This window comes from Xenopus tropicalis, chromosome 1, assembly GCF_000004195.4.
Source record: "Xenopus tropicalis strain Nigerian chromosome 1, UCB_Xtro_10.0, whole genome shotgun sequence".
NCBI classification, from domain to species: domain Eukaryota; kingdom Metazoa; phylum Chordata; class Amphibia; order Anura; family Pipidae; genus Xenopus; species Xenopus tropicalis.
Genome location: NC_030677.2, coordinates 128978059 through 128999417, shown reverse-complemented (window position 1 = coordinate 128999417; position 21359 = coordinate 128978059). Strand labels below are relative to the sequence as shown.

At 39.8% G+C, this 21359-nt stretch overlaps 1 protein-coding gene across 2 annotated transcripts in view; it reads left to right on the top strand.

The window, feature by feature from the left end:
* Positions 1 to 3781: 3781 nt before the first annotated feature.
* dock8 (dedicator of cytokinesis 8) overlaps positions 3782 to 21359 on the top strand; it is a 103424-nt gene continuing 85846 nt past the window's right edge. For both annotated transcript variants that reach the window (XM_012952557.3, XM_002935601.5), the window contains exons 1-2: positions 3782 to 4004; positions 18736 to 18838. In XM_012952557.3, the coding sequence (XP_012808011.1) occupies positions 3952 to 4004; positions 18736 to 18838 (156 nt within the window). In that variant the 5' untranslated portion in view covers positions 3782 to 3951. The remainder of the gene's footprint in view (positions 4005 to 18735; positions 18839 to 21359) is intronic.

Sequence of the window (21359 nt, the reverse complement as noted above, 5' to 3'; positions counted from 1 at the left end):
ATTCTTAGCAAGTGAGGGAATACAGGGTTATGGGAGATATCTCTTAGTACAAGTTGATCCAGGGACTGGTCCGATTGCCATCTTGGAGTCAGGAAGGAATTTTTTCCCCTCTGCGGCAAATTAGAGAGGCTTCAGATGGGTCTTTTTTGCCTTCCTCTGGATCAACTAGAAGTTAGGCAGGTTATATATAGGCATTATGGTTGAACATGATGGATGTATGTCTTTTTTCAACCCAACTTACTATGTTACTTTAATGAACGTGCCCCAATGTGTATAATGCGCATGCGCTTCCTCATGGTCTTGCAAAGTGCGCATGTACAGGGGGCTTGGTGCAGGAGCGTGGCATTATGGGAATTTCCTTTGCAGAGCTCAGCGGTTTTTTTTTCTATGACGATTCTGATCTTCTAGACAGGCGGAATATGGGGAGACTTGAGGGCACTAATGACAGAACTGAAGGTATGCCTATAGATAGGGCTTACATCTTTATTAGCCTTTTCTTCTCCTTTAAAATCTTCCAAGCTTCTTTTAAATAGTCAGATTTATCTTGCACTACTATTGCTCTCCCTTTATCCGCTTGCCTGATGACAAGCATGTATTGAAATACATTGATTGGCAGATGAAGATGCAGGAACAAAACATGCCATCCGACTTTATCTGATCCGACATTACACGCAGCTGTAGAGCCCAACATCTCGTTCTGTTGTGTGTTGCCCAAAATTACCTCTTTGAGGTCATCATAGTCGGAGACTATGAAAGCAAAAGGGGTCACTTCACTCTAAACAAGGAAGTCAGTAAAAGAGATACAGTTCAGCTGCTTGTAATAGAGAAACAAAATAAATCTGGATGCAGGGAGAATGGTATGTTATTCTGAGGCCTGTACAGAGTAATTTTAGAGATTAAAAAAAATGTACTTATCCTTTAAATTACTTTGCATCACTTACAGCAGTGCTGTCAAACTGCTGTGTACTTGGCTACAGACTTTGGGCTCACCTAGGGTAAAGTAAATATCAAGATATATATGTAATACACTAAAACCATGAATATCATGTAAATTATATTTTTAATTATGTACCCCTTTTTGAAGGTTTTGCAGTGATTGCAATGACTGTGGGGGGGGGGGGGGGTGCCTGACATTTTGACAACCCCTAGTGTTTGAGACTATCCTTTTCCTTTAACTGCATGGAAAAAACAGTGGGTTGAGAGTTACTGTACTTCTGCTTTATTACAACATGCATAAAAGCTTCCCCTTCCCAAAACGCACAATGAAGCAGTTTGTGTAGATCAGTAATCTCCAGTGACAGCTGCAGGGAGCAAGTCGTTTATAAAGACCTTAGAACAGGAAGGGGTTGCACAAGTGGTAGCCTGGTTTGCTCAAATCTAATGCCACCGAAAATAATTATATTTCCACAGGATTTTACAGGAAAAAGCATGTACATTTTACATGCACATTAAAGGAATTGTTAACCTTCCAAACACTTTTCCAGTTCTGTTGTTTTCAAATAATACACAAGAAATAAAAACAACACTATTGTTTGCAAAAAATGCTGGTAGTGCTATGCCATATTGGGACACAAGTATGCAAATGAGGCATAGTGTCCTAACTTGCTCATTATGCACATAATATCATATACATGCGTAATGCTTTATTAAGAACATACGTTTGACCAGACATGGCCAGCCGCCTGCACCGGCAGCTTCCTTCCGTTGCAGGCAGCATATCGCTTGTTACCAACATTTTTCACTGGGAGTGAGAGGGATGCTTTCACTTATATTTAAATGAGGAATGGCCAGGTATATACTTTACACAGTATTTATAAGCATGATGTAATTTATTTTTAATATCTCAGTCAAATGAACCATTAACATATTCAGTAAAGGTTTTTTTAATTTAAATTGTAGCACACATTGATGAATTAATCACACAACTATGGGCAAATACTACTGTACTGCCTGATAGGAAGTGCAGAGGAGCTAAGAAACCACTCATGCATATCTGCATCTGTCTGAAGTCCTACTTGGGGCTTTGGGTCAATTTACTAATTCAAATGCAATGTGTTAGGTGCAAAACACACAAAAATGGCATGTTTTACCCAAAATGCAGCAATTCTCCAGACACCCACAAAATGGTGTGGTGAAATTTAACACTGTAGGTGCAGATGTGCATCTTTCTTTTCTTTCATTTTTCTGTGTATGTGTAAACTGAGCAGGCAAGGGGAAAAGTGTAAAGGAGACCATACACAGGTCCTTCAGACCAATTGATGAGGCTACCTGACCAATATCAGGCCAAAAATCAGTCAGATGTCAAACAGGCAGGTTTTATTTTCCCATTGTAATCCGATATTGGCAGGCCCGAATTTGGGTCTGAATCACTGGTGCGGGAATTGTGGGAGACCTAATAGTTTTTAATGCCCCAAGCACTAATCCCCAGTGCTCCGGGCCGATTACAGATGTCTGTGCATGTGTGCAACTGAAAGTGCCTGAACGGAAAGGGGCGGCAGTGACTAAGGAGACGGGGACCTAGGGGTGCCCGCATTGCAAATCCAGACCTGGATATTGGCTACCTTAGGTGGGTATGTTGGGGGCACTTGCCAAAGGAGTGGATCTTAGGGTGTATGGCCACCTTTAGTGTGCAATTTATCTGGTGCAAATCAGCATGGGTGTTTTGCCATGAGGCAAAGCAAGGGCTTCTTTGCATCTGTGTGCCCTATGCATTTATTGCACCTTTTACCTCATTCAGCAAAGCACAACTGACAGGCATTTTTGACACAAGGTGAAAGTGCATGGCACGCGCAAGCTGGATTTTTATTAAATAAACAAAAAGAAACACACATGACACTACGATGAAGTGGAGAAAGGCCGCAGCTTTTTATTAAGTATTAAATGCACATCCACCAGGAACCTAGCCAGCTTGTTCACCTTCACAAGCCGCCTAACTTATTGAAATCAATTATAGTGCATAAAATTTCATTTAACCATCACATTCCTTTTGATAACAAAAAACCCCTCTTTGCTGCGACACAAATACATCTTTTTCTCCATAATATATAATAATTTTTTTTTTTTTTTTTTTTTTTTTTTAATTATTATATAGGGCGGGTGGGTGGGTGAAAGGAACGCCTTGAGCCGTTTCCTATGAAGAAAGGTAAGTGACCTGTTCCCTCTCCCCTTTTTATACCCCTCACCACAGTGCCACATGACCTGCCTAGCTCCCCACAGCCTATCACCTAAAAGCCTACAAACTCACACACCTGCAACATTGATTACCTGCAGACCCGACCAAATCAGTAACACCTGTGAATCCCAAAATTAACCCAATGGTTACTAAGGAGAATAACGAATATCCTATATACCAGCTGCTGTTCCATGCACACTTAGGGCCTAATAAGTCCCCAATTGTCAGAAAAGGGCATTGTGTAAATATTAGATTGTAAGCTCTTTTGGGCAGGGCCCTCTTCACCTCTTGTATTGGTTAATGATTGCTTTATATGTTACTCTGTATGTCCAATGTATGAAACCCACTTATTGTACAGCGCTGCGTAATATGTTGGCGCTTTATAAATAAATGTTAATAATAAATTGTTAATCGCTGTGAATAGTGTTTGAAAGAACCCAGCAGCCCATGGCTGCAACTCTGCTTAATAGCTGAGGCGGCCCCGCTCTCTTCCCTCCCCATCTTGAAACGTTTGAAAGCACCGGAGCCAAAGTTAGGTAGCAACGAGTCAGAAACGACTTCCAGCTGCCCCCCCCCCCCCTTCACAGCTGCATCTGAGATAACCCGTGTCCCTCCCCTAGCAGCCCAGAGTGATCAGAAGCATGCAGAATGTGGTAGGGAGGGGGGAACACGGAAGTGTGCGCCCAGGGCAGAAGTGACAGCTCCCTGACAGACCCATGGCATGAAACTGTATTGTACGGGGAGCTATCCAAACCTTGGCACGAAACCCAGGAGCCGCCATGGCTTCTCTCTCCAGTGCCGAAAGAAGAGCCTTTGCGCTGAAGCTCAACAGGTAAGAAAGTTTGGGCTTCTTGTGAGCAGCGTGAGGGCGAGGAATGGATTATGCATTCTTGTCCGGGGCACAGAATGAAGCGTGTTCTTACAAGCTTGCCTCATGTCCTGGCTCTGGGGTGCAGCTTCTTACAGATACACTATCACCCTAGGCAACTTATCGCGATTGCAAGGCGTATAGGTGGGGTGGTGGGTTGTATTTGCGCACACACCTCAATATATATAACGCAGTAGGTAAAATTCAGTTTTGTTCATTTTGAGTTTTTTGCTGTGTTCTTGACAGACAGCCTTATATAACCAATACGCTGCAGTGCATGTGCCTCAACTAAAATCAGCCATTATCACCATAAATCGTCTATATTATCTGTCTACTTTACTGTACTGTATACTGTGTCTATTGGGATGGGACTTCCTTTCTCCTGTGTCCCTTAAAGAATTAGTAACACCAAAAAATAAGAGTATAAAAGTTACAATTACAGTATAATACACTGGTACAACTGGTGTGTTTGCCTCAGACAGACTACTATAGATGATATAAACCAAGCTGTTGTGAAGCCATGGCATGGCAAGACTTTTAAATTAGAAAAGGCGCAGATAACAGATAAAGCCCCATTAAAGTCTACAGAGCATATCTGGTATCTGCTGTGTAACCTGTGCCTGTTCTCCTTTTTTCAGCTTCAATGGCTGCCCCCATGGATACAGAGCAGCTAATTTATAAAAACTATAGTAGTGTTTCTGAAGCAAATACACCAGTTAAACCAGTGCCTGGCTTCATTTTTTTGGTGTTTCTGTTCCTTTAAGGGCACAAAATCTTTTTCACCATAAGTGACAAAACAGTCAAAGTTACCTTCCCATTGGCATTAATGTCATAGGTAGAGAAAGAAAATAGAACATGAGTCAGTAAACATGTGGCACTTGTGTCAGTTTTTCAAAAATAGGATAAATCAACAAAGCCTGCTTTAATTTTGTATTTATTTCAATGTTTGTTTCTCTGTCTGCTCTATTTAGTTTAAGGATGTACCATATCCAGTGTGTCCAGCCAAACCAAATCCTTAGGTTAACCTTTACCAAACCAAACCCTTAGGCTAATGTCACACAAGGTGCAGTTTCTCTTTGCTTGTGTTTTCTCTGCAGATGGAGAAAAGCCAATGTGTTCTTCTTTGCTTCTCTGCATCTTTGCACTGTGTGCAGACATGCAGAGCAAATATCGGCACTAAAAAGTATAGTTTTGCTCCGTGTGTCTGCACATAGGCTGATGAAGTGCCTGTCAGTGCAGAGGCACTTTCTACGTGGGTAAGATGGTAAAATATGGTCCATTTTTACATCCCCCAAGGGTCTAGATAATCTGAAGTAAACCTGAAATATTTGTTCTTTGTTTTTTTTCTGCTTTGAGTTGTGCAAAGGAAACAGCTTGACAGTGTTTGCTATTCAAAATTTCTGAGTCATAATTAACAAGGATCTCTGTTAAACATTTCTATGCCACAATTCACTGCATCAGACATGGGGCGGTTGCATTTCTCCTGCCATAGTTATAAATTAGCCAAACAAAATATTTTTTTGCCAAGCTGAGTTTTTGGATCAGTAGGATTTTGTCTAAAAGTTGGCAGACAAGTAATATTTAGTTGTTTGGCATGGCTGGACAAATCAGGCCTGTAAACTAAGTCATCACACACAGTGGGCACAGTGGGCACACTGTCAATTACTGGTTAAACAAACTACTGAATTTAAGGTGTTTCCACTTATATCCACTTATATATCCACCTTACATTACCTATATATGCATGCAATAATTCCGATTCTTAAAATGAAATAAAAATAATTACTTACAAAGTAACCAAATAATAAATTAAGAAACATTTTACCGCTGAGTAAATAGATTGTCTACAGGGTTGAACAAGATGCCTTATTTTAAACATGATCTTAGAAGTAGAAATATTGGAGGGAATAGAAGTATATTTTTAGAGTTTACTTTTTGTGGTCATGCTGCATAGTAACTCTGGAACATCCGAAGAAAAGGTAATATAAACACATTGTATTACTGTCCCTTTTTCAGCATAACTGCATTCTGTTTAATTTTAGCTCCTAAACTATTTATATTCACATCTATACCGATAGGTTTATCCGGTAAAGCAGCACAAATGCACACACACCTCCTTCGTTTTGTTAGAGTTGTTACTACAAACATAGGCAGAACTAAGCTGCTGATTTCTCCCCTTTAGCTTTTTGTCTGCCTGTGTATGGGCCCTTCCTGGCTGCCTCCATGGCAGATCTATTTTGCATGTTTGAAAATCCCCATGGAAGGTTAACACTTATTTATAAAGTATATATGCGCATCTTTCCCGCACCACTGTTTAACATCTGCCGGGATCAGGGCCTGCTGCAACACAGCCCATGGCCTGTCACAGGTCCGTGGCCTGGTGGTTGGGGACTTGGTATACAGTATATCACTGTATATTTAAAGATTTTATGTACTATTTAATGTTTACTATATATTAGCTGTTGTGCAAAATTATCTGTAAATTACCTAATCCTTCTTGATGATGTCACTTCACCAAAGGATGATGTGGTTTGTTAAGGAAATAGTTTTCGCAAAGGCAGCAGGATTTACCAGTGTCACAATGAAAAAAATGCATGTTTCTAATGTACCCCTTTATTATATTCTGTTACAAAAGAGAATTGTTCCTACAATCAAGTTTAGCTTTATTTGCTTAACAGTGGAACCACCATTTTTTCTGTACTAGTAAAAATCTGCTTACAATATACATTTTAGCAATTATCCTATCTTAAGATCATAGTAAAGCCTAGCTTCTACTGATGAACAATATAACAGTGTGCAGCAGTAAATAGTAAAGGGAGCCTGTCAAAAATGTCAAAAATCCATAACTTGATTTTCCAAAATTAAGATTGATTAAAATGCAAAACAATTTGAATAAAAAAACATATAAAAGCTGCAGAGTTCATGTAGAAGTCAATGGCAGTTGTATTAGCAAAATTCAAGCTAGTTTTCAACTTGAGATTAGTTTGAAATTTGGCTGACTCATTGAAAATGATGGGTAAAAATGTTTTTATTGCGTTTGAGTATTTTTATATCATACCTTTTTTACGATTTAAGTTTTATTTAAAAAGTGTGCATTTAAGACATTTGAGTTTTTAAGTCCCCATGTAAAATAAAGGATTGCAGAAAACAGATACAAAGATTGATGTGCCTGATGTAATTAACATACTGCTATACTGATACATTGCTTACTTAGGGTAACGTTTAGTTTTTAATGGAAATAAATACTGTTCATCTCTGAACCTACTGTTTTTAGCCAAAGTTTTTCTGTGCCATGGTTCCCTTCGCACATGATTGTGTACAATGAGCGCAGGTGTTTGTTTTCAATTGTTACAATGATTTCCTCTTGTTTTTAATCGGTCATGCTACTCACTGCTGTTCAGCTGCTTCCGACTGGAGAGTCTTTAATTAGCACATGAATGAGTAGCCTGATTGCTTGAACTCAAAAGGCCCCTCCACTGTTGTCCTTGCTAATGCAGGAAGATGTGTGTGGGTAAAGGGGGAGATTTATCATTATTCAGGGTCGCACATGTGGCACAAATTTCACAAAATATGCCAAAACAAATTTGTGTCCGCAACTAATATTGCAACTTTTTATTTTTATGATAATGCTCCATTGGTGATTTTGAATTTGCTTGAAAATGAATTAAAAATTTGAATTGTGTTTTTCTTTTTACCCGATTTGTCACCGCAACTTAACATGATTTGAAACTTTTAATAAATGTGCAAAAATGTGGAACAAAAATTACAATTGCAGGAAAAGTTGCAGTTATTATTAGTCTGATTCATTCTGATTTCTGATTAATATGCCCCTCTTGCTAAGCAGCGGCAGTTATAGATTATTGCATATAACAGCACTGTGTAAGTATATCATGTAAATCTCTATACAGGTATGGGATCCCTTGTCTGAAAACTCTTTAGAAAGCTCTAAAGTACAGGAATGCCATGGCACACACACGGTAGGGCAGGTAGATTATGGCACACACAGGCAGCATAGGGCAGGCAGAGTACTGCCTGTGTGTGCCAAACTTTGCCTGCTCTATGCTGCCTTTGTGTGCCCTACTCTGCCTGCCCTATGCTGCCTGTGGGAGGTGAACCTGGCAGGGGTTTGTTCTGGGAGTTTGTTAGCAGTTGGAAATAGCCATTAAATGGTCCCTAAGGTTATTATATTATATGCTTGGGATTGCTGTGCTGTCCACAGGGAAGGATATTAAATATGGATTTAAGGGTGTGTCTTAATATGACATAATTAAGGCTGATGCCACACGAGGCGTAGGGCTGATATTTTTGGCAAGCGGAAAAACGCTTGTCGAAAATTCAGCCCTACGCCTGCTACTTGTGCCTGCACCTGAATGAATGAGATACGCTCGGGTGCAGGCACATGTAGCCGATATACGCATGAAAACGCAAGAGAATGCAAAGTCTCGCGTTTTCATGTGTATATCGGCTACATGTGCCTGCACCCGAGCGTATTCCATTCATTCGGGTGCAGGCACAAGTAGCAGGCGTAGGGCTGAATTTTCGCCAAGCGTTTTTCCGCTTGCCGAAAATATCAGCCCTACGCCTCGTGTGGCATCAGCCATAATTCTTTCACATATGAATGATGATTGATATCCCTGTAGTGAGCACCAACCATTTGGGTTTTTGCTGCACTACCACCATTAATATGGGCATGGTCTTAAAAGCTCTTGTGATAACATGGGTGTGGTTTGAAGTGGGTGCAGTTTAAAAAAGGGGAGTGGTCAAAAATGGCTTCCATTAGCGGCCCTCCACTATGTATGCTAGAAAAAATTCCAGCCCTCGGCACCACAGAAGTTGGACATCACTGCTCCAGTCCATAGAGGTGTGTGTGTCTTTTGTAGTGTAGTGCCTGCACATAGGACTGTCAGACGATCACATGGCAGTGTGAATCTAGAATAAAAACATATGATTAACTGTGCTCATGTCACACTGTCTAGCTTCAGATTTATAGCACATGATAACCTGTGGAATGTAAACAATCCACAGCTGGTGAGAAATATATTCTGTTTAATGTATTGAAATCTCTACAGTATTGAAATCTCTATTGTTCACCTTGGAGTTCATTTTTAGTATGATGTAGAGAGTAATATTCTTCTAGTGAGTAATATGTCTTCATTTTTTATTATTTGTAGTTTTTAGTTATTTCATTTTCAGTTCAGGAGCTCTCCAGTTTGGAGTTTCAGCAGTTATTTGGTTGCTAGAGTCTAAGTTCCCTTAGCAACCAGGTTTGGATGAAAGACTGGTATATGAATAGGAGAGGGCCTGAATATAAAAGAAAGTTACAAAAAGTAACAATAACAATAAAACTGTAGCCTCACAGAGCCATAATTTTCTGCCTGCCGGGGTCAGTGACTCCCATTTAAAAACTGCAAAGAGTTACAAGAAGAAGGCACTTAGCGTATTGTACATGTAGCTGTAGTTCAAGCCCAGATAACCCCTCCACATTTTTTTCATGTCTTGCACTTTAATAGGTGAGTCCTATAGATCAGTGCTGTCCAACTTCTGTTGTACCGAGGGCCGGAATTTTTCCGACCTATGTAGTGGAGGGCCGATAATGGAAGCCAGTTTTGACCACTCCCCTTTTTGAAACCGCACCCACTTGAAACCACACCCATGTTATCACATGACCATACCCATATTAATGGTTGTAGTACAGCAAAAACCTGCCATACTCTGCCTGCCCTACCCTGCCTGTGTGCCATACTCTGCCTGCCCTACCCTGCCTTTGTGTGTGCCATACTCTGCCTTCCCTACCCTGCCTGTGTGTGCCATACTCTTCCTGCCCTACCCTGCCTGCGTGCCATACTTTCACTGTGTGTGCCATTCTTGGCTGGTTTGTGCCATACCTGGCCTGTGTGTGCCATACTCTGCCTTCCCTACCCTGCCTGTGTGTGCCATACTCTGCCTTCCCTACCCTGCCTGTGTGTGCCATACTCTGCCTTCCCTACCCTGCCTGTGTGTGCCATACTTTCACTGTGTGTGCCATTCTTGGCTGGTTTGTGCCAAACTTGGCCTGTGTGTGCCATACTCTGCCTTCCCTACTCTGCCTGTGTGTGCCATACTCTGCTTGCCCTATGCTGCCTGTGTGTATGGCACACACAGGCAGCCTACAGTGACACAATGCTGGCACTGCTCCTACAGTCTGCACAATAACTATATATTAAAAAACTTTTTAATTGCAGTACCACCTCAGTATATGTTCTTTTTGTAGTATGCAGGGATTATTTGTGGGTTTCTACTGCTCCTGAGGTGTGAACAGGGGAACAATGGGGGTGATTACAGCCTGAGCCTGAGGTGTGAACACTGCAGGGGGTGAACAATGCAGAGATTAAAAGGTGTGAACAACACAGGGGATTACATATTTAAACAATACAGCCTGATTACAGCCTGAATCTGAGGTGAGAACCATGCAGGGGGGGCAGTTAATCACAGTACTGATACCATTTAAAGCTTACACAAGAGTAAGCCATCAAAGCAGCCAGACAGGTGGGGGGCCACACAGAAGGGGGTCGCGGGCCGCATGCGGCCCGCGGGCCGCCAGTTGGACAGCACTGCTATAGATCAAACTGGAGGTTAAATATGGCCAAGTTTGAGTACTCTGTACTTATTATGGTGCTTCAGTTAGTTGTTTTAACATTCTCCTCTGTAATAAAACCGTACTTTGTCCTTGTTAACTAGAATCTATCTGTGATGGCTGCATAACACTTCTGTTGGGTTCTTTAAAATTATGATGTAGTGATTAAAATTACATTAGACCCCTTTTTGGAAAATTCTGTGTTCCAAGCATTTAAGATAATAAATCCTACAGTACAAAATGTGTCCTCCTACAAAAATCCCCTTGGTCTCTCTATTTGTTTATTGGATGTGCAGATTGGATTGGATCTGCAACAAAAGCTATGAAATACATTTATTGACATGGATTTCATAATGATTTGCTTCTAGTGCGTTACAAAATGTATATGAAATGACACTGAATGCTTGCTTGCAGGGCCCCTGTTTCCCTTTTGTATGTTGTTTAAGTGTGCACTCAAACTGTGCCGTCTTTCTTTGTATTTCTCTGTCCCTGCAAGGAATCTTTTCCATTTATTCACCTCCTCCTTATTTCCTGTGTGTCATCTTCTCAATGCAGTTTACAGATATTAATTTAATACGAACAGGAAATAAACACAGTATTCATATTGCTCTTATCTCAAAATGTTTTAATCTATATATAGAATATCCCCTAAGCACCAATAAGCCAAAAATAAAGCCACCTATTATTAAGCACTGAAAATCTCATACAGGTATCTATGTGGGGAACAGCATTTCCTTAGAATGTTAAATTTCACAAAAAATTAACATAATTCATGTGAGCTGAAATGCCAGCTGTTGGTACACAGTTCATTTTTATAAATATATGTAGGGACAGCTTTCAAGTTGCAAGGGTTTAATGATGGTACTCATGCATCAGTTCTGTAGATGCAAAGGTAACAGCAATAACCCCTTGTACCTTAGGCTGATGCCACACGTGGCGTTTTTACGCTGCATATTTTCTCAGCCTAAAAACGCCGCACAAGCCACACAGCCCCTGACTATGGCGTTTTTCAGCCTAGTACTGGTGACGTAGCAAATCCTGTTTCCATGGTGCTAATAGTGCGAAATAGTAAAAAACGCCGTGTATTTCCGCTAGGTCTGGCATCTGCCTTTGTGTATACATAGGAATAGGTTGCTGTGCAAATAACGGCGTATTTCGGCAAACGCTTGAAAAATCCGTGGTAAGGCGTTTTCTAGTGTATTTACGCATTGTGTGGTTTCCTTCGAGTCTTTTCAAGTTATTTCTATGGATGATGATTTTGTGCGTTTTTCAGCCGCCGAGAGAATTAGAAAATACGCAGCATAAAAACACCACGTGTTGCATCAGCCTTAAATGCTTTAACTGCATGTAGGTATGAAGGCACATAAATTAATCCTGATTATAAGGAGTGTGCCTCCTAACTTTCCATTTCTGTTTTTCCTCTCTTTGTATGCAGGCACACACATTTTAACCCCAGCAAAGCTAGCATTTCTGTTGTCAACAGACAACTGACAGGTACAGACATGAGGTTAGGTATTTCACACTCTTTACCACATTTGTGGTGTAGTATTTCACTTAAGAAAATCGGATTCGCTAGACATTTTACTTTTCATTATCGTGTGCGAAACCGAAAAGTGTGTCAAATGTTTAGCTTCGCAGGACATGTGCCTCTAAGGACTCTTACACACAGGCATTTTTTTATGTGTTTGACAGGCAGATTCGATTGCACCTAAAGGTCAAAATTAACTGATTTTTATTATATTTTGCCTGGTTGTTCTCATGAGCACTCATGAGTTGCCTTTTATTCACACTGCGTTTTCTTGCCCAAGATATATTTGAAAAACCAGTGCAGCGTTAGCCTAGGTCTAGAAATTCATTAGTGGCCTGTGGGGAGTTATATATAAATGGGGTCTGTATCCTCTATAGTTACGCCACTGGAACATTATTTGAATTATTTCTTAGGGTAACAGGCCCCTTTAAAACACTGAACTGGCCCAGCTACAGTAGAACCACAATTTTACATTTTCCTGGATTTTACTCGATTTTTTTATGGTCCCCTAAAAAATGTAAAACTCTCTGCTGGCCAGAAACTAATTTTTTTGGGCCATTCCACTGCTTTCCAACTGTAAATGTTGAGCAGTGCATTTTATGATATTTTTCATCATACTTTTCCTTTGGAGGCCAGCTGAGAGCTTCTTTTTCCTGTGGCTCAATTTTTACAGATGGGAGCATTACAAAAAATAATTGGAAGCTAGCCCCCTGTATTAAAATAAGTCCTGCTCAACAATTATGTGTATGGATGGCAAGTAGTTTTGCAGATTCCCTATCTATTATAGCAGCCAGGATATATTATGAAGCAATACAATGTAATGTGTTTTGTCACACATCCTGCCTTCTGTGTAATGTATCTCTACTGTGATCATTTAGAATTTCTTAACCTATTTAAAAAAGAACCCAGATTAAGTCTGGCATTAATCTTTAGAATTCAAGATAAAGTATAGGTATATTATTCACTATGTTATAGAATGGCCTTAATTTTTCTTTGACAGTTTTAGAATTATTTGCCTTTCCTTCCTATTCTGCCTCTTTTAATCTTTTAGATGGTAGTCACTGACCCCAGCAGCTACAATGTTATTGTAACTCATTTTTTATTACTTATTTTTCTATTCAGGCCTCTCCTATTTCTCTTCCTGTCTCTCATTTAAAGCACTACTAGGAACCTAGCAAGCAGGAGATCTGCTGAGCAATAAGCTAAATAAAAAAGACAAAACAAAAGACAAGACCAATCGCACATTTGCCCAGAATAACATATTCTACATCATACTAAAATTGAATTTAAAGGTGAACTACCACTTCAATTACTGCAGTCCATTGTAGAAGGAAATTTCACTGTAATGTAGGAGATTAATTTAAAGGAGACATATCATATAAAAATTATGAATGTACCAGTGAATTATACTCCTCTAGATATAGAAGGATTGTTCTTAAAAAAGTTGTGTTTCAGACTGATTTATTGAGAAATTCCACCAAAACCCCACTAGTCCCGCCCATCTGTTCCACTTCCTGCTGGCTGAATTCTCTGGATGTGCAGGGGAGCCGGCAGCTCTCAATACACTGCACTGTAGGATAGGAACCAATTAGCAGCTAGGCTGACTTGATAGGGAACTGAAGCCTCTCTTTGCTTGTGTGACTGCACGGCTGTGATTGGCTCTCCCCCGCCTACTGTGCTTCTGGCCGGGACCGTTAGGAGACGCCCACCCTTCATTTCAAACAGGGACAGAGAACTTATAGGATCTATAGGGAGCTCCAATAAAGGGGCCATTTTTACAGATAAGATTAATTTTTAGCACAAAGTGAAACCAGCATCATATATTATTCATAATTTCCTACAAAATTAGTGTTTTTCCCATTTATCCAATATGTCTCATTTAAAGGTGAACTACACTTATAATTACTGCTGTCCATTGTAGAAGAAAATTTCACAGTAATGAATGGAGAAAAAAGGAAGAGAAAAATTCTTTGACTTAGAAATATTGCTTTCTTTGGTTAGGCTTGCTTTTTGTCTATAAAATCCAGGGATAATATGTAATTACATATTACTTTTAATACATAAGAAAACATACCTTGCCAGACTAAATTGCCTTTTATAAGGAGGTGAGCAAGAACCTCGATGCTGGAATGGCAGTTGATGTCATCTACTTAGATTTTGCTAAAGCGTTTGATACAGAACCTCACAGAAAGTTAAAATTATAAAATTGAGGAATATTGGCCTAGAACATAATATTTGTACTTGGATAGAGAACTGGCTAAAAGATGGATTACAAAGAGTGGTGGTAAATAGAACATTTTCTAATTGGGCCAGTGTTGTTAGTGAAGTACCACATAGGTCAGTCTTTGGCCGTTTGCTTTTTAACTTGTTTATTAATGACCTGGAGGTGGGCATAGAAAGTACTGTTCTATCTTTGCTGACAATACTAAATTGTGCGAAACTAGTTCCAAGTTCCATGCAGGATGCTGCCACTTTGCAAAGCGATTTGATAAAATTGAAAAACTGGGCAGCAAAATGGAAAATGAGGTTCAATGTTGACAAGTGCAAAGTTATACACTTTGGTAGAATTAATATAAATGCAAGTTATTCACTAAATGGTAGTGTGTTGGGGGTATCCTTAATGGAGAAGGATCTGGGGCTTTTTGTAGATAACAAGTTGTCTAATTCCAGGCAGTGTCATTCTGTGGCTACGAAAGCAAATAAAGTGCTGTCTTTTATAAAAAAGGACATTGACTCATGGGATGAAAACATAATTTTGGCTCTTTATAGGTCTCTGGTAAGGCCTCACCTTGAGTATGCAATGCAGTTTTGGGCTCCAGTCCTTAAGAAGGATATTAATGACTTGGAGAGAGTGCAGAGATGCGCAACTAAACTGGTAAAGGGGATGGAAGATTTAAACTATGAGGTTAGACTGTCATTAACCTGAATATCATGTTATCTAATCCTGTAAGCTTTAGTAATGCCATTGTCACTTAATAACTAAAGATCTGGGCCAGACCTAGGGGTAGGTTCCTGGGGTGCAACAGTAAGGGGGCACAGGGAATGTAACTGTTCTGCCTGCATTCCCCAAAGTTTGGCCCTTTTCTGAGCCTGACACACTTTATGTCCCTGTACTCCAATGTGCTGGTTGCAGGGGGATTTGGTGCGCAAATTTATGTGCACACCTGGCACTCCAGAAGATGCATTATATAATGGACACAGCTAAATTCAGTTGGAAAATCCAAGTAGTGCAGCTAAAGGGAGTTCAGTGAAAATGTATCACTTTTACAGTAGTCAATTAAACCATTTTTCTTGTAAAATGAAATTTTTCCTGTCTGTCCTTGAATATTACAAATTGTTTGGTATTAAGTAAGCTTTTTTTAGACTCCCTTCTAAAAGGAAGTCTAGATCTTAGAAAAGACATTGCTTGGAGGGTTTCAGGATATGTGCTCTTCTGGTTGCAGTGCCTTTCAGATCTGCCAGAAGAAGTTTCCTGCACAGAAAGCGTTCTGAACTATGGGTCAGGACCCAGAAATGGGTCAAATTGCTGTTTTTGGTGGATCATAATGGTTCCTGCTAATGCAGTGAAATTTCCTCTTACAAGAATCTGATATTTCTAATATTTAGACAAAAGTACTACAGAAGTTCTAGTACCATGTACTACCTATAAATCTGCTTTTTTTTGTAGAAGCAAATGAAGCAATGCAGAGTTCTATAGTTTTGTATGGCCCATTTTTTTTAGCAGATACTAGATGGCTTACAATACAGGTTTATTTTTTTGCTAATTATTTTTATTTATCCTATACTTTATCTTTAAATATTTAGTCATGTATAACCCAACCCACCAAAAAAAAAAAATAGAGATTCTGCATTCTGCAACTAGGTGGAGCATGTGGTCAAAGAACTCCATTGCTGCAAATGCTAAACATATATTTCAAACCAGCCTTCTCAACATTTGTTACTTCATTCTAAAGTACCCCGGAACAAATTGCTTTCATAGACTTCTAAGATGTCTAACTTTGTCATGAAGGTGTCCCACGGAGCAAAGCAAGTAAGCATAACTCCCCTGCTTTGTTTTCAAAATGGAAAGCTACAATCTAATCTGTCCTCTTAAAACAATACAATTTTTAAAATAAATATTGATCCATTTAAGTGGTAAAAAGGCTTTGGAGAAAAGTAAAGTAATTTATGAATCTGTCAGGGAGCCAGGACTAATTGCTTTTGTACACATTGGTCATCCAGCTGTCCTGGGCTTTCCAAGACAACCAGCAGTAGGGAGGTCACCAAAAGCCTCTTGCAACAATTTTCTATAGAGACCATCCAGTAATCAATGTAAAAAGTGCCCCTGTTGACTTTGAAAAAAGCTCTGTCAGGGAGCCAAGGCTACTTTCTTTCCTACAAATTGGTCATCTGTCCTGGGCTTTCCTTTCACTGCTTGGCAAATGTGTCCACTACTGACATCATCGGGCAGTGTCACCAGTATTGGGCAATCTATTTGATCAGGGGATAGTAGACTCTTTGAGAGATGATGGAATCCAAGAGGACTAATTGCAAACTGAAGAACTCTGGAGTATCCTGGATTTGACAACTAGCAGGAGAGAGGCCACCAAAGGCTTCTTGCAACCATTTCCAGAGAGACCATCCAGAAACCAGTTTGGAAGGTGTCTCTGGAAAAGAGCCCTGGAGCTCCAGTGTCATGCAAGGTGTCCAAGTGTCCTGTAGCTTATATTGGCCATGCAGTTGCTTAGAGAATTCTTTGTATGCTGTCCTTATTTTATCACAGAACTGGCGGCTTTGTAATAATATATCACAAATAGCTGAAATGCTGTAAAACAAAGTTTAATTCGAAAAAAATACACTGCTCAAAAAAATAAAGGGAACACTTAAACAACACAACCACACTTCTGTGAAATCAAACTGTCCACTTAGGTAGCAACACTGATTGATAATCAATTTCACATACTGTTGTGCAAATGGAATAGACAACAGGTGGAAATTATAGGCAATTAGCAAGACATCCCCAATAAAGGAGTGGTTCTGCAGGTGGTGACCACAGACCATTTCTTAGTTCCTATGCTGATGTTTTGGTCACTTTTGAATGCTGGCGGTGCTTTCACACTAGTTGTAGCATGATACGGAGTCTACAACCCACACAAATGGCTCAGGTAGTGCAGCTAGTGTCCAGAACATGGAGGCGCTACCAGGAGACAGGCCAGTACATCAGGAGACGTGGAGGAGGCCGTAGGAGGGCAACAACCCAGCAGCCAGGACTGCTACCTCCGCCTTTGTGCAAGGAGGAACAGGAGGAGCACTGCATGAGCCCTGCAAAATGACCTCCAGCGGGCCACAAATGTTCATGTGTCTGCTTGAACGGTCAGACACAGACCCCATCAGGGTGGTATGAGGGCCCGACGTCCACAGGTGGGGGTTGTGCTTACAGCCCAACACCGTGCAGGACGTTTGGCATTTGCCAGAGAACACCAAGATTGGCAACTTCGCCACTGGCGCCCTGTGCTCTTCACAGATGAAAGCAGGTTCACACTGAGAACATGTGACAGATGTGACAGAGTCTGGAGACGCTGTGGAGAATGTTCTGCTGCCTGCAACATCCTCCAGCATGACCGGTTTGGCAGTGGGTCAGTAATGGTGTGGGGTGGCATTTCTTTGGGGGCGCACAGTCAGAGCTCGCCAGAGGTAGCCTGACTGCCATTAGGTACCGAGATGAGACCCTCAGACCCCTTGTGAGACCATATGCTGGTGCGGTTGACCCTGGGTTCCTCCTAATGCAAGACAATGCTAGACCTCATGTGGCTGGAGTGTGTCAGCAGTTCCTGCAAGACGAAGGCATTTATGCTATGGACTGGCCCGCCCGTTCCCCAGGCTTGAATCCAATTGAGCACATGTGGGACATCATTTTGACTTGTTTTAAGGACATTACATCAAAGTTGGATCAGCCTGTAGTGTGTTTTTCCACTTTAATTTTGAGTGTGACTCCAAATCCAGACCTCCATGGGTTGATAAATTTGATTTCCATTGATAATTTGTGATTTTGTTGTCAGCACATTCAACTATGTAAAGAACGAAGTATTTAATAAGAATATTTCATTCATTCAGATCTAGGATGTCTTATTTTTGTGTTCCCTATTTTTTTGAACAGTGTATTATTTATGAAACAAAGTTTAATAAGTGTAAAAATCCTAGATATTATTAAATGTTAGATATTTGACATCAGACTGCAAGTGGTTGTTATATGTCCATTTATTGTCTATTCTATTGTATTTCTGTGTTCTTTATTTATTGAATTTTCAGGGTTTGGTTGCATTGTGTAGAAACATACCTCACACTGTAGCAAGATATTTTAATCACAAGTCACTGAAATCTGAACATTATTCCTTCTATCGGTAGCCTGCATTCATGTGGGAAGGCCAAAAGATGATTTAAGACAGCATTAGAGTAATAAAATAGTTAAAGATGGAACAATATTTTGAGAACCTGAAGGGTAATTTCAAGACATACCTATCTAAACAACATATAAGTAATTCTTAATTTTGAAATTTGTTCTCTTTCAATTTAAGGAATTCTTCAGCAGAAATAAGGAAACATCTCTCCCTTCAGTACAGTGGGGAATTTATACCATTGCGTGGCCTTGGTACACCAACCTCTTCAACTCTACAACTAGTAAGTAGTCAATAATATCTGAGAATTCTGGGAAAACTATAAATATATACCACCCTACGTCATAATGTGGAAGTTATATTTATTAAAAAAGACACAGCATGCATTGCAAGGCCGATATATTATTAACCTTGTACACCAACCTCTTTAACTCTACAACTAGTAAGTTGTCAATAATATCTGAGATTTCTGGGAAAACTATAAATATATGCCACCCTACATCATAACGTGGAAGTTATTTCTATCAAAAAAGACACAGCATGCATTGCAAGGCCTATATATTATTAAGCAAATAGTTGCACATTGTGGTAGCTTGCCTGCAAAGCACACACATTGACTAAAGTCTGTGGATTAATTTTGTATCTTAGAGGCCATAGATGCATCACTGGTTTGGCCTTACACTGACAAAAAATGCTTTGCATGCTGCATTGGTTATAATGTGTTCTAGGATATATGTTATCCCCTGTGTCAGGTTTAATCAACCAAACTCCTTGCATTCTGTTAATGAAATGAACCCCTCTAGATTTCAGAACAGAATTTTCTGTGAACTTTATTTCCCTGGTGCTACCGAATATGTTTTTTTTTCAATAAACACAGTACTCTATATATTTACTAGACTTTTTGTGAATTCTACATTTTTGTTGACCTCTGATGTGTTCAACTTGCGCTCCTAGCTTTTCCTTCTTGCATTGTACATAGGTGAAAGCAGCATTGTGGGGTTTTCCACTACCTTCCTTTTCTGGTTCCTATTAGTTAGATGTAGACTGAATCTGTGTTTTTAGGCAATTAACTTGCAACTTAAAACCTTAGCATTGCCAATTACATTACATTATTGTATGATAATATGGCAAATTGATAGTTAAAGTAGCTTGTAACACAGTATGGTAAATTTAATTATTTACGTTTTACATTTATAATATACATCTATGATAATCATATAAACAGGTTAGTATCAGCCAGTAGCAGGGGAACATTAAAATAGGTATTCAACAGGCAAAACATTATATGTAATTTTTACTGAATGCTGTTACCAAAGTTACCCAGACCATACCTCCCAAATGTCCCGATTTTCACAGGACATTCCCTGTCTTGACAGCTCAACCCGCAGTCACGGATTTTTTACTGAAAAGTCCCTCATTTCCCTTTAATTTCCTTCACTGAAGCTAAAAAAAAAATACAAATTTAATCAAAAGTAACTATTGGCTGAGAGCCCAGAAATCTTAAGGGGCGTCACCTGCACTTAGAAACATTATTTTTCACTTTTAATTAAATAAGTGGCTTTTGGCAGAGAGCCCAGAAAGGTAAAAGTCCCCACCTGCACTGATACAATTGTAACTAATAAGATAAACAGGTCTCTTGGGGGAACTGAGACTCACAGCTTAAAAGGGCAATTTCACCCTTTTCAGCAAAACTTTAATAACACATAAAACTAAACCCCAAGACCCCCAGAAATGTGTTCAAACTTTAAATAACCTGGCAAATTTAGTCAAATGGGAGTGGTATTTAGGGGGTGTGGTCACAAAAATGGGTGTGGTGAAAACAATCTTTTTGTCCCTCTTTACATTTTCTTCATGTTTGGAGGCATGACCCAGACTTTCCTGGCTGATAGCAACTTCTGTAGGTTTTCAGAACTAGCTATATTGTTGGTAGTGTGACATTTTTTATAGAATCCATGTAGTATAGATGATCTTCCCTAACTAATGAATTTTCCTTCTTTCCTTCAAGGTTTTCTGCCTGTTATATCTCAGCTTGAATGTTCTGCTTCATGTTTGCTCGTCGCTAAAAACTTAATGAAGGCTATCTCCTCTGTGCTTCAGTCTTCTCTTCAACACTATTTGTCACTATATCTCCAGAAACCTATGTTCTCCCTTTAAATATAAATAATCTGTGTTGCATTTACTCTCTCTTAAGTTGTGTGCGTGTTTTTTTTTAAAAAAAGGATCCCCACATTGTACCCCACAATGTATTGCTGGAAGATGGGCTGCCCCAGCCACCATGTTGCTGCATCTGTCTGTACCAGGCTTTGAACTATGGATTTATTATATTGGGGATAAATGTTCTAGTACAGCTGTGTTGAGTGCATGGTAATATCTATGCTGTGATAGATTTATGATACCTCTCCCTATATACTTTGACAAAGCTCAAGCAGTTCAGTCTGGCCACAACTCTAATTGCATTACATTATGCCCCATGATCAAAACAGCAAGAGTCCTGTGGGAGGTATTAAGTTACTTGTGGCTAGCCCACAAGTGAGAAAGTTGGTAGAGCTCAAAGACAATTTTTGTGCGGTATTTGACGCAACGCGTGCTAATTAACGCAGCGCACTACTTGTCGATACTTATCGCACACACGCCATATTAGCCATACACACCGTTAAGTTCGTAAAACTACTTTTTTTGAAAATTACCATTTTCCTGCAAACTGGAGGATGCATCACTCTAGGGCCAACGCATACTTGAATAAATCACACTGCAAAGTCCATACTGTGTTGCCAAAAGCTCATGAACTATACTTTTCTATAATT